This window comes from Heptranchias perlo, chromosome 5 (assembly GCF_035084215.1).
Source record: "Heptranchias perlo isolate sHepPer1 chromosome 5, sHepPer1.hap1, whole genome shotgun sequence".
Classification (NCBI taxonomy): Eukaryota; Metazoa; Chordata; class Chondrichthyes; order Hexanchiformes; family Hexanchidae; genus Heptranchias; species Heptranchias perlo.
Genome location: NC_090329.1, coordinates 93,863,338 through 93,878,212, shown reverse-complemented (window position 1 = coordinate 93,878,212; position 14,875 = coordinate 93,863,338). Strand labels below are relative to the sequence as shown.

The following is a 14,875-nucleotide window of genomic DNA, read 5'->3' as shown; positions in this document are numbered from 1 at the left end:
AACTTTTACTTGGAGACTTTGGAAATAAGGAAAATCACATCTGTGACTGATGAGAGACCAGAGAAGAGAGGAATCCCTTTTTTGTAAAAACAGATGAACTGAAATCGAGAGTATCACCCAATCATGTCCTCTCCATATTACGCTGCCTGAAATGGATGTTTACGTGGTTCTGCTACTGCAAGATATTACAAAGACCAAAGAAAAATTACAGCAGTCAAGAATGACTTTCCATGTAAGTTTCACACCGCAGGCATACATTATGCTGTATTCCCGTCAGCAGATTTCTGTGACTTTTCCTTAAACAAGCAGTAATTTGTTTCATGGGTTTAGATTGGTTTATAATTAATTATCCATACCTGTGGAGCCTGATAACCTGCAGCGTATGGGAATATTCCCTATGTAACTTTGTGACAGCTTGCTTTCACAAAAAACGCCAAAAATCTTACAATTGCTATCTCATTGGGTCACTTCTGTGTTTCTGACTTTTTTCCAGATAGCGCTCAAGTGCGCAGATATCTGTAATCCTTGTCGAGTTTGGGATATGAGCAAGCAATGGAGTGAGAAAGTCTGTGAGGAATTCTACAGACAAGGTTAGTGGGGCCACATTGAACTCTATTTGACTTCACCCATCTCATGCCCTTTGTCTAGAACATAGCCACTCTATGTCGTTGTAGGTGGCCCAAGAGGGTGTGTTGTATTTTTTTTTAAAGTTCCAATTAAATCAATGGTAATGAGGTGTAGAGAAAAACACTTAAAAACAGGAAGGAAAACTAGCAAACAGAAAAGGAAATGATCACTTTAAGTATGATGGATGGATCAGTTACAAATTACATTACTTCAATTTTTCTAGAGGAAACAAAAACAATTCAAGATTTAGAAATTTACATGGAAAAATTGTACAAATGGGTAAAAAGGTATGAGCCTTGTTTTTCAGCTTTGTTGTCACTAGCTCCTGGATTTATATTTACCTTGGAACTTACTTTATATAAATACCACTAATTTATCTAAAAGTGCCTTTAAAATTCTTCAAAAGTAAATAAAAAATAATAATCTGTGACTGCTTCCTTAAAGGAAGAATGAAATCTTAATTTTTTTTCTCCTTTTCATGCTCTGTCCTATCAGAAAAAACTAGGGTCAATCTTTGACACCTTTCTTTCTGAGAGTCCTGATTCCACTCTCTATTTTAGAGGTGAAAGCAACATTGAAAAAATTGGACTCTGATTTGATGGAACCCTCCAACTGCTGGACAAGTTATCTCATCAGTGGCACTGGTAAAACCATCGTACCCAGGCGAGATAACTCATCCACGGTGCACCACGAACTTTTATTTTTAAATTTACACAATAGCATGGTCATGTGGCACATGGGGACAGGAAAATGCCATTTGGTCCATCTAAACTTACCCGCCTAGAAACAGAATCCATATGGATTGAGACAAGGGATAAGAAGGGTTCGATCATGTTCATAGGTATATTCTACAGACCACCTAATAGTAGAAGGGAAGGGAAGGATGAAATCTGTAGGCAAATCTATGAAATTAGTATAAAACATCGAATAATAATTATGGGAGATTTCAACTACCCCAAATAAACTGGCAAGAAGAGGTAGGGAAAGGGGAAAAGGGTTTTTACAGTGTTTACAGGACTCCTTTCTTACCTAGTATGTGAGAAGCCCAACAAGAGAGGAATCACTACTGGATCCAGTAATGGGAAATGAACCAGAGCAGATAAGAGAAGTAAATGTAGGAGAACATCTAGGCAATAGTGATCACAACATAATAAGGTTTAAAATAATGATTGAGAAAGAGGCAAGTAAGACAAAGACCAAAGTAATAGTTTGGGGGAAAAGCTTATTTTGAGGGGATGAGAGTGGAACCAGAGAAGGTAAACTGCAAAAAAAAATTGACAGGTAAAGAAATAGAACAGCAGTGGGAAATATTTAAAACAATGATCAATAGAGTTCAGGAGAAATATATTCCTCCTAAAAAAGCAAGAACAAACTAGCCAACAATGAAACACCACGGATGAATAAAGAGAGAAGGGTAAAATTGAAAGTAAAGAAAAAAGCAGAGGATGACAAAAGGGAATAGGTTAGGAAAGTCAACAAAAAACAATTAGGAAAGCAGAGAGGAACTACAAAATTCAATTATCAAGGAATATAAAAAGAAATAGTAAAGTATTCTACAGACACATAAATAACAAAAGAAAAATCAGGATAGGGATAGGGCCAATAAGGGATGCCCAAGATAAACTCACAGATAATGACAGCAAGATGGCAGAAATATTGAATAGCTACTTTGCCTTAGTATTTACCAGGGAGACTAACAAGATAGATATGACATTAAAAGAGATCAAAAAAGATATAAAAACATTTAAGATAGAAAGGGGGGAGATAATTGATAAACTAATCAAACTTAGAGAGGATAAAACCCCTGATGGATTGCATCCACGAATATTAAAAGAAGTTAGGGAAGAGATAGCCAAGGCACTAGTGCATATATATAAAAATTCATTAGAAAAGGGAATAGTGCCAGAGGACTAATGTTACACCCATATATAAAAAGGGAGATAGAACAAGTCCAGGGAACTATAGACCAATTAGCTTAATGTCGGTGATAGGAAAGATAATGGAAGCTTTACTCAAAGATGTAATAGAAAAACATCTAAAAACCGAAAATATAATAAAGAATAGTCAACATGGATTTCAGGAGAGAAAGTCATGCCTGACCAACCTTATTGAATTCTTTGAAGAAGTAATAGAAAGAGTAGACAAGGATAATGCAGTAGATGTAATATATTTGGATTTTCAAAAGGCCTTCGATAAAGGTACCGCACTGTAGACCTATGACTAATGTCAGAGCATGTGGAGTCAGGGTACATGTAGCAGAATGGATAGCAAGCTGGCTACAAAACAGAAAACAGAGAGTAGGGGTAAAGGGTAGCTACTCAGACTGGTAAAAGGTGGAAAGTGGTGTACCATGGGGATCGGTGCTGGGACCACCGTTGTTCACAATTTACATTGACGATTTGGATGTGGGAGTCGGAAGTACAATTCCAAAATTTGCAAATGACACCAAATGGGGGTATAGTTAATACAAAGGAAGAATGCGTCAAAATGCAAGAGGACATTAATAAACTTGCAAAAAAAAAAGCATTATTCACATGTAATTGGCAAATGAATTTCAATACAGATACAGGTGAGGTGGTGCATTTTGGTAGGAAGAATAAGGAGGCCACATACTGCTTGAATAATAAGAGTCTGAATGGAATAGAAGGGCAAAGGGATCTAGGGGTACAGATACACAAATCACTAAAGGTAGTGACACAGGTTAATAAGGCCATACAAAAGGCAAATCAAGCACTAGGGTTAATTTCTAGAGGGATAGAATTGAAAAGCAGAGAAGTTATGTTAATGTTGTATAGAACCTTGGTTAGACTGCACTCGGAGTACTGTGCCCAATTCTGATCTCCATACAATGAAAAGGATATAGAGGGTGCAATAAAGAATCACAAGGTTGATACCGGAACTGAGAGGATATACTTATCAGCAAAGGCTGAACAGGCTGAGGCTCTCTAGAAAAAGAGAAGGATGAGGGGTGACCTGATAGAGGTCTTTAAGATAATGAAAGGGTTTGATAGGGTAGACGTAGAGAAAATGTTTCCACTTGTGGGGGAGTCCAAAACTAGAGGTCATAAATATAAAATAGTCGCTAATAAATCCAATAGGGAATTTAGAAGAAACTTCTTTCCCAGAGAGTGGTGAGGATGTGGAATGCTGTACTGCCAGTGTAGAAGGAGCAGTTGAAGCAAATAGCATAGATGCATTTAAGGGGAAGCTAGATAAGCACATGAGGGAGAAAGGAATAGACAGGTATGCTGATAGGGTTAGATGAAGTAGGGAGGGAGGAGGCTCGTGTGGAGCATAAATGCCGGCATAGACAAGTTGGGCCGAATGGCCTGTTTCTGTGCTGTAGTTTCGATGCATCTCAATGTAATTCAGCCAGCCTAGCATCTAACTGCATTTTATTTCTATTTCCTTGCCTAATACATTATTCTAAACATTTATCATCTGAGTAAAGAAATTCTTACTGTACTTAAATACTTGCCCTCTATCCTACCAGCCTGACTCTGCTTTGAAATAATATTCTGGGTTTAACATTTTTATACCATTCAATATTTTATATTAGTTAACGGTTATTAGTTACTCTTTATAGAGCTTTGACTTTATTATTTCCTTGCAACTCACCCTCTTTAAGCTTTCGATCAGTTTGGTTGCTTTTCTCTGCACCCTCTCCAATACGTGTACGTGCTGTTTGTATGGTGACCAAAATTGAACAGGGAACTCCAGGTCTAACTAATGCATTATAAAACCGTAGCATGTTGGTACTCCAGAGTGAGTAATAAAACACAGATTCAAGATTTCCACTCACCCCCTCTCCCCATGAGTTCCTGATTTCAGCCATTTTGATATGGAAGACACTGAGTGAAGACTATTATGAGAGAAGGGAAGACAAAGTCTTTTTTGTACACTTCCTTAGTTTTGATTCATAACAGCATTGGCAGAGATGCAGAGCAAATGTACACTTGCTTAGATCAGGAAGAAATATTAATTTCATATTCTCAAATAAAAAATCCACATGTACATGAATGCCACCACTAACTGGAGTAACAAGTATTTAAGTGTTGCAAAAGCTGGAAAACCTGATAGTGAATAATGAATTCTGGGCCTGGTTGATTGCCTGGGGAAATTAAATTTGTGTTTCCTATTATTTGCTTAGTTGAGATAAATTGTCCTTATATTTCATTGTGTTGCTCAAAAAGAAGCATTATTCACTTGTGTTCAGATGGGTGAAATTCAAATTATTTAGATAATATCACTTGTGTTTCATCTATATACTAGCCATAAGTTCCTGGTAAACCATTGCAAATTATTTTTCTTGCGTATTTGCAGTGATGATCTTATAATAATTAATCATTTGGCATGTAAACTGATAGATTTTGTCAACACATGGATTCCCAAAATTAATTTAAGATCATCCATCTTCCCCACGCACCCCTCCCCAGGTAACCAAATCTAAAAGATATTATATACCCTAGGATGATTTCAAAGCAATGATCACTTCCAGATTTCCATTCCAAATCCGTGCATTTGTATCTTCAAAAAAGTGCCCATTCTTAAAAGTTTCTTGTGGTTGGAATTCACTACCTTTCTCACAATTGTTGTTACTTATTTGGTTTGCAGGTGACCTAGAGCAACGGTTGCAGCTTGAAGTTAGTCCACTGTGCAATCAACTGAAAGACACCATTCCCAGCATACAAATCGGTAAAAAAAAACAATGCTATAGACAAATTTCTATGTATGTTGGACCTTGAAGACAAAGGATAAGTTAGACATTGTTTGAGGTATTGGGGTTTTAGGTGGCTTTTTGACTTCTTAAAAGCAAATATGGTTGATTAAGACCCTGAAAAAGAGGATGAGGTAACTCTGATGGCTGCTTGAAGGGAGCCAGCGGCATGAGCCATTGTGGATGTGGCAGTGGATACCCAGTTTGAAGCAGAGGAAGGCAATGCACTTGTACGGGTGCAATAAGAGCTCGAGATGGTGGCAGGATAGGAATTCAGCGGAGAGCAGGAATGGATGGGATGGGGAATAGACAAGTGCATACAGCAGTGATAAGAGGAGGGAGGTGTAATTCTGTAGCAAAGCAGATGAATTTGGGCCCAGGAGAGTAGGAATAAAAAATGTGAGCTATAGTCCTAACTCCAAGTTTCCTCGTCACCTATATAATGGAAATCTGCCTTGAGCATGGTGGAAGGGCCTACATAGGACAACTTGTTGGCGCTATGTCTTGTATGCCACATTTGTAAACAATTTTACAACACCAAGTTATAGTCCAGCAATTTTATTTTAAATTCACAAGCTTTCGGAGATTTTCTCCTTCCTCAGGCAAAATGTCTGAGGAAGGAGAAAATCTCCGAAAGCTTGTGAATTTAAAATAAAATTGCTGGACTATAACTTGGTGTTGTAAAATTGTTTACAATTGTCAACCCCAGTCCATCACCGGCATCTCCACATCATGACTTGTATGCCACAGGCTTAACTTGTGTTGGGATTTTGCCATTATTGAAGAAAGACTAAAGAGCTTTTTGCCTCCTTCTCGTCATAGTCCTGAAGGACAGTTTCCAGGCTGTGATTGGCATTTACCAGAATGCCCAGGTACTGTTCAATAATTGGAACAGATGCCTCTTGCATTTTCCAATCAGTACCTTTTGAGGTCTCTTCTTTAGTCATGTAAAGCCATAATACTACACTGGAGGGATTCCCCCCTCCCATATCACACTGCTTAGCTCATTCTTCAAGATGGTAAATAAGTCCACCAACAATTCAATACTATCTGCAAAAAGGAGCATCATAGTTCTTTCAGAAATGCCCAGACCAGACATATCAAAACCATCCTTTATAATGCCATCCAACACAGAATTGAAGGAAACATCAAATACGATGGGTGACTATGAACAATGTTGCCTCATTCTTCTTTTAGGAGAGGGAAAGAGAGATTCAGAGAGTCTTTCATCTACCTTACATGATTTTGGAGCTTATTTTATTGATGTTCTATATTTTAGAACATTATAGAGAAATTAAGAACTTATATTTTCACTGTAAACATGCATGAACACGTAGAAGATCTATAAGCAGATTAGTAGTTCTGCATGTCCCCTGACCCAGTTATAGCCAGCCAAAACTAGTCCCTTGATGATGAGCATACAATGTACATTAAATGCCAAACATATTAAGTTGGGGAGGGGAAAGCACTAAGACTCACCTAATTTCAGGGCAGTTGATGAGCTGGTGTTTTGTCAGTGAGTGACAGCTTGAGAACTAATCTGATATTGAATAAGTTAATTGTAACTTTGTCACTAAATAGCATACCATGCTAATGCTTCATAATATTTGTAGGAGAAAATGTAAGCACTTTTTATTTACTATTTTGTCTGGTAACTTCTGAAAAAGAAAACAATCACTTTATCTTTACTCCTTACTTTAGGTTTTATGAGTTACATTGTTGAGCCCCTGTTTGTAGAATGGTCTCGTTTTACTGAAAACACTCCTTTGACCATAACAATGATGAGCCATCTACGAAAGAACAAGGCAAGATGGCGAGGACTGGTTCTCAAACATAACAGTGAGGACAATTCAGGCCAAATGAATGAGGAAAAAAGCAGAACGTCTCAGGAAGTTGAACACCAATAATCTAATCCAGTTAGATGATCCAGTCAAATAATGTCATGTATTCTTCACACACACTTTTCTTTTTCAAAATTTGCTTTTGAGAGGTGAAAAAAATCTTCAAATGGACTGGAGAAAAATTTCCCCAGAGAAAAACGAGGAAGGAGGAGAATAATTTGATACGATGGAACATGATTGTTCCGAGTTCTTTGATCTGTCTTTGGTTTTGAAAACATGCTCCACATATTATTACCTCAGCAACCCTTCAACTACATTTGAATAAAAAGGAAAAGATCTGATATTTGAATTACACCAGAAGCAAGATTCCAATCCCAAATTGTCAAGCATCAGCTTCAAAGGCATTTACCTGAGGTTATACTGCTGGGTAGGGAACAATGTGGGCTGAAAATGACACTGAATAGGGATGGAAGAACCAATGAAAGAGCCAGCTTTACTTCATTGTGGTGCACAGTGACAAAACTCATTCAGCAATGTGGCTTTGGCTATAACTTACCACTGCTGAAGAACGTAATATTCAACTGTTCTGCAGCTGGGCTGCACCATGATAAACCATTGCGAAACACCAGCTTCAACTCAGCTCAGAATCCATGGGATTTTGAGTGTGCACTGAGAATAAACCTTTTTTTTTGGAATGACAACCAAACTTTTTCATTTTTGTATCTTTTGCATCAGAAAGCAAATGTGGCATTCAGAACTGGATTGCATACCTACTGAGTACACGTTTAGATTTTTTTCTTGTATAGTTATGATATATAAAATTAAGATGTAGAGATGTAAATATGATAAGTTACAAGACATACACAATTCCATGTTTCATTCTGTCGCAGTCTGTCTATCTCAGTCCCTCTTTTTCTCTCAGACACATACATATACAAAATTTACTACAGATAGCAAATAACAAAAGATTGGTACCTTTAGAATTCTGTGTTTAAAAAAATGTTTCACTGTGAAGAATAAATACCATTGGTATTAAAAGAAGCCAAAAATTAGAATCATAGAACAAATGTAAATAGCTATTTTAGTTGTAGTACACTGGTATGTTCCTATAAAGCCTTAACATTGCACCCATTGCCATACTTTTACTGTTTTGATAATTAAGCACAAACATCTTTTGTATTAAACTCCTATCTGTCATTACTAATCACGGCAAGCTGTTTCATTTCTATTGTTCTGGTAATGGATATTTAACCAGAGCATCAAAACTTCACAAACATTCCATTTTTTTCTTACACTATTTACATTTATTTTTAATTGTCCACTGAGGCAACTATAGGGATTATTTCCATTTTCTATGCCTCAAATGCATAACAATGTCATAAAATATATTTGAATCTTAGACAATTTTAAAACCATTTGACAGTTTGTACGTCATTTTATTGAAGTCCCAGATCAACTAAGGTCTGAGAAAGAAAATGTTTTTTTTTAAACGTACTTTCTGCTTAAAAATCGTAAATGAACAGATCAGCCTTGAATGCCATGTGGTCATACCCCAGAGGTTGAAAATCTAAGGGAATGGAAATGTATTTATTATTCTATTGACTGCGAAAGAAAATCAAACAAAACATTTTCAGAACTGCTTTGTGACGCAGGCTGTTGTTTTAGAAATGAAAACAGAAGAAAAGCTTTTGTTCAACTTTGTTTGCCTTTCTGTTCAAAGGTGGGTAAATGAAGTTGAGGTACAGATTAGCCATGGTCTAATTAAATGGTGGAACAGGCTCGAGGGGCTGAATGGCCTACTCCTGTTTCTATGTAAAACCTTGGATTTGATTTACACAGCAAGGATGGACCTCTCTATATTTTAATGTGTAAATAATGTTAAAATGATTACTCTTACAGATTTATGTACACCTAAACTTTAATCAACATACAGAAGGCAATATTTTGATTTAGGTTAGGTTCTTACAGTACATTCCTGTAACCTATGTAAACAAGCCTTACAGCTGTATGATAGTACCATTTTAATGTAAACTTTGTCTAATGCTGAAAATGTGATGAATATATTCTGTGAAATTTGCTGTGACTGCTATGCAGTGTTGCCAAGAATTATTAGTGTTATTTCTAAAAACTAAATTTTAATCAAGAATACAATGCTGTACTTTGAGTACTCAAGATTTTGGACTGCATCAACTAATCATAATTAGAACACTTTTGTAAATGTCACTAGTGTTTTCCATTTATGAATAACATAAATATGCAAAAAAAATGGTATATCAATCTAACTGGACTGATGGTGACTTTGATTTACAATTTTCAGAAGGGCAATGTACACTTAAGCGTCATCTTCCAAATCATCTGCTGTTGACTAGTTTTAACATTACACAGTTTTTAAATTCCCAGTGTTGTGTGATGGTGCATTCAGGTATATTCAACAAGTAGTCAAAAAATGTTAGTTGACATAACTACAACATTAGGTGACTGAGTTGGTCAAAATTTTCATTGTTGTTTGGGAATGTCCAAACATTTTGTATTTGAGAGTTACCTGGGTGCACACCATGGAGCTCTACTGACCACATGTAAAATTGATACAAATGAACCAATGAATTTGTCTGTGTCCAAGCTAGCAATACTAACCTACCTTAGAGATCTGAGCGAGTGCTGGCCCTGTCATGGTTTCTTAGGTCAGCCTCATTAATATATTGTGGGTGAGCTACATGTGTTAGAAATACCAGTTTTGGAGGTAGGAAATAGTATTCTGCTGCAGAAATTAAAGGCCTGCAGCAACTTAAAGGGCCAAATATCTTCTGAATGGTTTCTGCTCTGCTTAATCAGAAAATTTAAGCTTGAAAATGTGATGGGTACTGCTGCAAATAAAAGCTTCAACTTGTATTGCATAGAATTAGCTGCTACTAATCCCTTAATTCACATATATTTAATGTTGGAAAATTTCTTAATTAACTAACTTAAGGCCGGTCAACAAATTTATTTTTGATTTAACATTTGGTCAGTATATATAGTCTAAACATTTAGTATTCCACTTTTGTCAACTGAAGTTCTTCAGGACTACTTCAATTTGTCATCTAACACTTTTATGTTTGGAATACTATTGAAATACCAACCCATGGATGATATTTATTCATTTGCCACCACTGTAGGTTATATGTTATGCATGTACATAGGAGTTAAAATCATATTTGTCACTAATCGCTGACAGCACAGAGGCAGTGGATGAGGTCTTTCGCTCCACTGTCATTGTGCTGTCAGACTACTTTGTCCGACAGCCAATTTTGAATGAGCCACAGTTTCCTCCAGTTAAACATTGGGAAGACTGAAACCATCAGCTTCAGATGCCATCATAAACTTCATACCCTTGCCACGATTCCATTCCACTGTTTCGGGTAAAACCAAACTGTTCACAACCTCGGCATGTTATTCGATCCTGAGCTAAGTTTCCAACCTCATATCCTCTCTATCACAAAGACTGCCTACTTCCACATGTGTAACATTGCCTGCTTCTGCCCCTGCCTCTGCCCATCTGCTACTTAAACTCTATTCCATGCCTTTGACGCCTGCAGACTCCACTATTCCAATGCTCTCCTGGCTGATCTCCAGTCCTCCTCTGTAAACTTCAGCTCATCCAAAACTCTGCTGCCTGTACCCTATCCTACACCATTTCCTGCTTACTGATCACCCCTGTCCTTGCTAACCTAAATTCTCCAAATTTTAAACTCATCCTCGTGTTTACATCCCTTCATGGCTTTGCCCCTCCCTATCTCTGTAACCTCCTCCAACCATACACTCCCCCAGAATTCTCCGTTGCTCCAACTCTGACCTCTTGTGCATTCCATTCGCCCCACCATTGGCAGCCATGTCTTCAGCTAGCTAGACCCCACCCTCTGGAATTCCCTCCTTAAATTGCTCTGCCTTTCTACTTCTCTCTCCTCTTTGGCTAAGCTTTTGGTCACCCCTCCTAAACCTCCTTCCAAGCATCGACGTCCATTTTTGCCCGATGCTCTGTGAAGCATCTTGGAACATTTTTCTATGTTAAAATGGGCTGCAGTTGTTGTAGTTGTAGTAATAGTAAACACATCAAGCCCAGCAGTCAAAATTGCACGTGGCCCAGTATTCTTTAATGTTGCTGAAATACCCCTGCTATTTCCAATAGATTGAGAAAGTGAGTACTAAATAAGGCAACACTTACCCATTCTGTTCAGTGAGCGTGAACCTTCTCTGTAAGTTGTATTGATTATAATAGTCCGTTTTACACTGCTGGAGAAAGAGTAAAATTTCCTGTCTAATCACTAAGCATTACAAAGCAATTTCACTCTTCATGTGCACTGAGTAATTCTGTCCCCATTAGTATGAAACAGATTCAACCTGCAGAGATAGCGGGAGATGGACAGATAATGTGACACCAAGGATAAATGCATTACCTGCTGGAGGACTGAGCTTGTCAACCATAGTGCCAGGTTGATCCTTGGTCTATTCTAATCTAATTAATGTTGGCCAGGAAAGCAGTAGCAACTCTATACTTAGATTCAGTGTCTGCAAGTTGAGGAGGGTGGGGAGAAAAAATCAGCCAAGGTCCCTACTTGTAATTGCTATCCAGTGACTCCTGGTAGAAGCATGTGTGTGTTCATGCCAGATGCAGTTAAGATTAGGTTTAGTTGCCATGGCCCCTCCTGTGATCAGTCAACTATCCCATAGACTTTACTGTCAAGACTGAAAAGAAAAAATGGTCAATTTGATGACATATTGTCACTGCCTTTGGAATACCGTAGTCTGGGTTTACAACCTCTGGCAAAGTACATCACATGTTGTCAGTGATGTAGCACCAGCCTATTTAGTGTGCTGAGATACTAAACAAGAATGACTAGATTCTACACTAACACGCTTGGGGTTCTCTTTTTGCCTGCTGTAACTGTAGCAGAAGATTGGTGGAAATCCTGGAGAAACGTGTAAATGGCCATTTACTCCGTTTCTGCAGGGTTCCTGCTGAAGTTACAGCAGGAGATCGAAGAATTGGAGTTGGGGTTCGAATTTCCACAGGAGTTCTTGCAATCTCCCGCTATAACTTTGGCAGAAACCCCTGAGAAACGGTCGTTTATGCTGTTTCTCCAGGCTTTCCAGCGAACTTCTGCCAAAGATTTGGAGAACCCCAGCAGAAATTCTATCACAGTGTTCTGTTTGCATTATAAAAAATCTCCTTAATGAATATTGACTCTTAATTCACAATGTCTTGCACAATCACATTATTAGTGAGTAGCATAAGAAGAGTAATTAAATTACATAGAATGGATGTTTAGCTCAAAACTAAATACATTTTAATTGTGATTTGACGGGACTTAGTTTTGCTGAAATTGTATTTCAAATTAGACATATGAGAGAGAATGTATTCTATTAAATACGTTTTTAAAGCTCACCATCTTGTGACACATGCTCAAGCTAGGATGACTCGAGTTTTGATAAAGTGTGAAAACATGGGGCTCGATTTTAGGGTCGGGTTACCTGCGGGTTTCCAGCGGGGGGGCCCCGAAAATCCCGATCTCCGATCACGTGACCGGATTCGGACGAAATCCCGGCCACTTCCGGGTACCGCGCTGACGTGCGGGGCTGCGCGCGCAAGCCCCGCTGGTGGGAATCCCGCAGGCAATTAAAGCCAGCGGGGTTCCACTTGAGAGCACTTAACTTGCTCGTTGTGGTCAGTTAATGAGCTGAAGCAGCTGTCAAAAGAGGAAGTGTGGGATTTTACGGTCAAAGCAGTCAGTTTCCCACACTGGGGGAAACAGGACCCTTCAAACCAGGCGTGTTGCAGCCAGCAGCCTGTGCCAGGTGCCAAGGTGCGCTCCACGGGGGAGCGCCCTCACCCACGCAGGAGGCCACCGCGTCACATAGGGCAACCCCTGCCCTCCACCAACCCCCGCCAAGCCAGAGGACAGACCGACACGAAACCGCAGCCCCAGTCCGAGGACCCACCCACCTACCCTGCACAACCCCTCACACCAACACCTGCCAGATGGGTGGTGCGTTGACATCGTCGGAGGACGAACAGGATGACCAGCCCCAGCAGCCTCGCAGTCCACCTCGGAGAGGTGGGGCCCCCCAACACGGTGCTGCGGCACACCCACCTGCACAGCAGGAGGGAGGGCAACCGCAGAGAGAGATGCGTCGCAGGAGGCACTACCCTCCGCACAGGGTGTACAGAGCGAGGCTCAGCTTCATGGACCTCTCCGAGGAGCAGTGCATACGGAGGCTCAGAGTCAATCGCCAGGTAGTCGCCGACATCTGCAGCCTCCTTAACGACGAGCTGCTCCCTGATGGACCAAGCAGCATCTTCTTACCTGTCGCCGTCAAAGTCACCACTGCCCTCAACTTCTTCGCATCCGGTTCCTTCCAGGGTGCCACCGGGGACATCACCGGGGTCTGTCAGTCCTCTGCACACAAGTGCATAAGGCAGGTCACCGATGGGTTGTTCCGCAGGGCCTCCCACTACATCAACTTCGCCATGGACGAGCGCAGCCAGATGGAGAGGGCGGTTGGATTCCATGCCATGGCCGGCTTCCCACGGGTGCAGGGTGTAATCGACTGCACCCACATCGCAATACGGGCACCTCCGCATGAGCCAGGGCTGTTCATCAACAGGAAGGGGTATCACTCCATGAACGCCCAGCTCATCTGTGACCACCGCCAGAGATTCCTACACGTGTGCGCCAGATACCCCGGCAGCTGCCACGATGCCTTCGTCCTCAGGGAGTCCGCCGTCCCGCCCATCCTGCAGGCACCCAACGCCGGCAACGGCTGGCTCCTCGGCGACAAGGGGTATCCCCTCCACACGTGGCTCATGACACCTCTGAGGAACCCCATCACCGAGCCGGAGCGTCGGTACAATGACAGCCACACTGCTACCAGGTCTACAATTGAGCAGACCATAGGGCTTCTCAAGATGCGCTTCAGGTGCCTTGATCGTTCTGGGGGAGCGCTCCAATACACACCATTCAGAGTGGGACGAATCATAGTTGTCTGCTGTGCCCTGCACAACATGGCCCAACAGAGAGGGGTGCCGCTGGAGGAGGCCCCATCCACACCCGCCACCCACATTGAGGAAGGCGAGGGCGAGGAGGAGGAGGAGGAGGAGGAGGAGGAGGAGGCGGAGGCGGAGGAGGCGGAGGAGGAGGACGCGCCCGAGGATGTTGGACGACCCATGCGCCGAGCCGCGACTCACCGGGATGGTCGCCGGGCCAGGGACGCACTCATACGTCAACGGTTCTCCTAGAGTCAGACACTGCGAGGCGCTCGCATCTCCTCACCTGCACATGCGAGCGGCCATACCAGCCCCCTCCACTGAAGAGTGCTGCCAGTAATCCTGCACCCACAGCAGTGTGCCCAATGGGTGGCAGCAGGTGTTCGCCGTCATGATGGCCTCCACGGAACGCAACTACTGCACAAGCCGCGGAAGAATGGACGAGAGGTGGCAGGAGTGGTGAGAATAGACTATTTAATATGTGGAATGTGACATCATTTAAGAAACAAAGTACAAAATAATAAACACCCTGGTGTATTCCCTTTGTGATTATAAGGCCTTTGGAATTCTTCTCCGGGAACCCCTACGTGGTGCTACCCCTGTGGCTCCAGCAGAGGTAGTGGCAGGTTGCTCGTCTTCTTGCCTTGACCGGGTAGATGCTTTTGGCGG

General features: G+C 41.0%; 1 protein-coding gene across 2 annotated transcripts in view; it reads left to right on the top strand.

Moving 5' to 3' along the window:
- LOC137321938 (3',5'-cyclic-AMP phosphodiesterase 7B-like) overlaps positions 1 to 9,261 on the top strand; it is a 167,984-nt gene extending 158,723 nt beyond the window's left edge. For both annotated transcript variants that reach the window (XM_067984824.1, XM_067984825.1), the window contains 3 exons: positions 494 to 590; positions 5,242 to 5,322; positions 7,046 to 9,261. In XM_067984824.1, coding sequence (XP_067840925.1) covers positions 494 to 590; positions 5,242 to 5,322; positions 7,046 to 7,251 — 384 coding nt within the window. In that variant the 3' untranslated portion in view covers positions 7,252 to 9,261. The remainder of the gene's footprint in view (positions 1 to 493; positions 591 to 5,241; positions 5,323 to 7,045) is intronic.
- Positions 9,262 to 14,875: the final 5,614 nt, after the last annotated feature.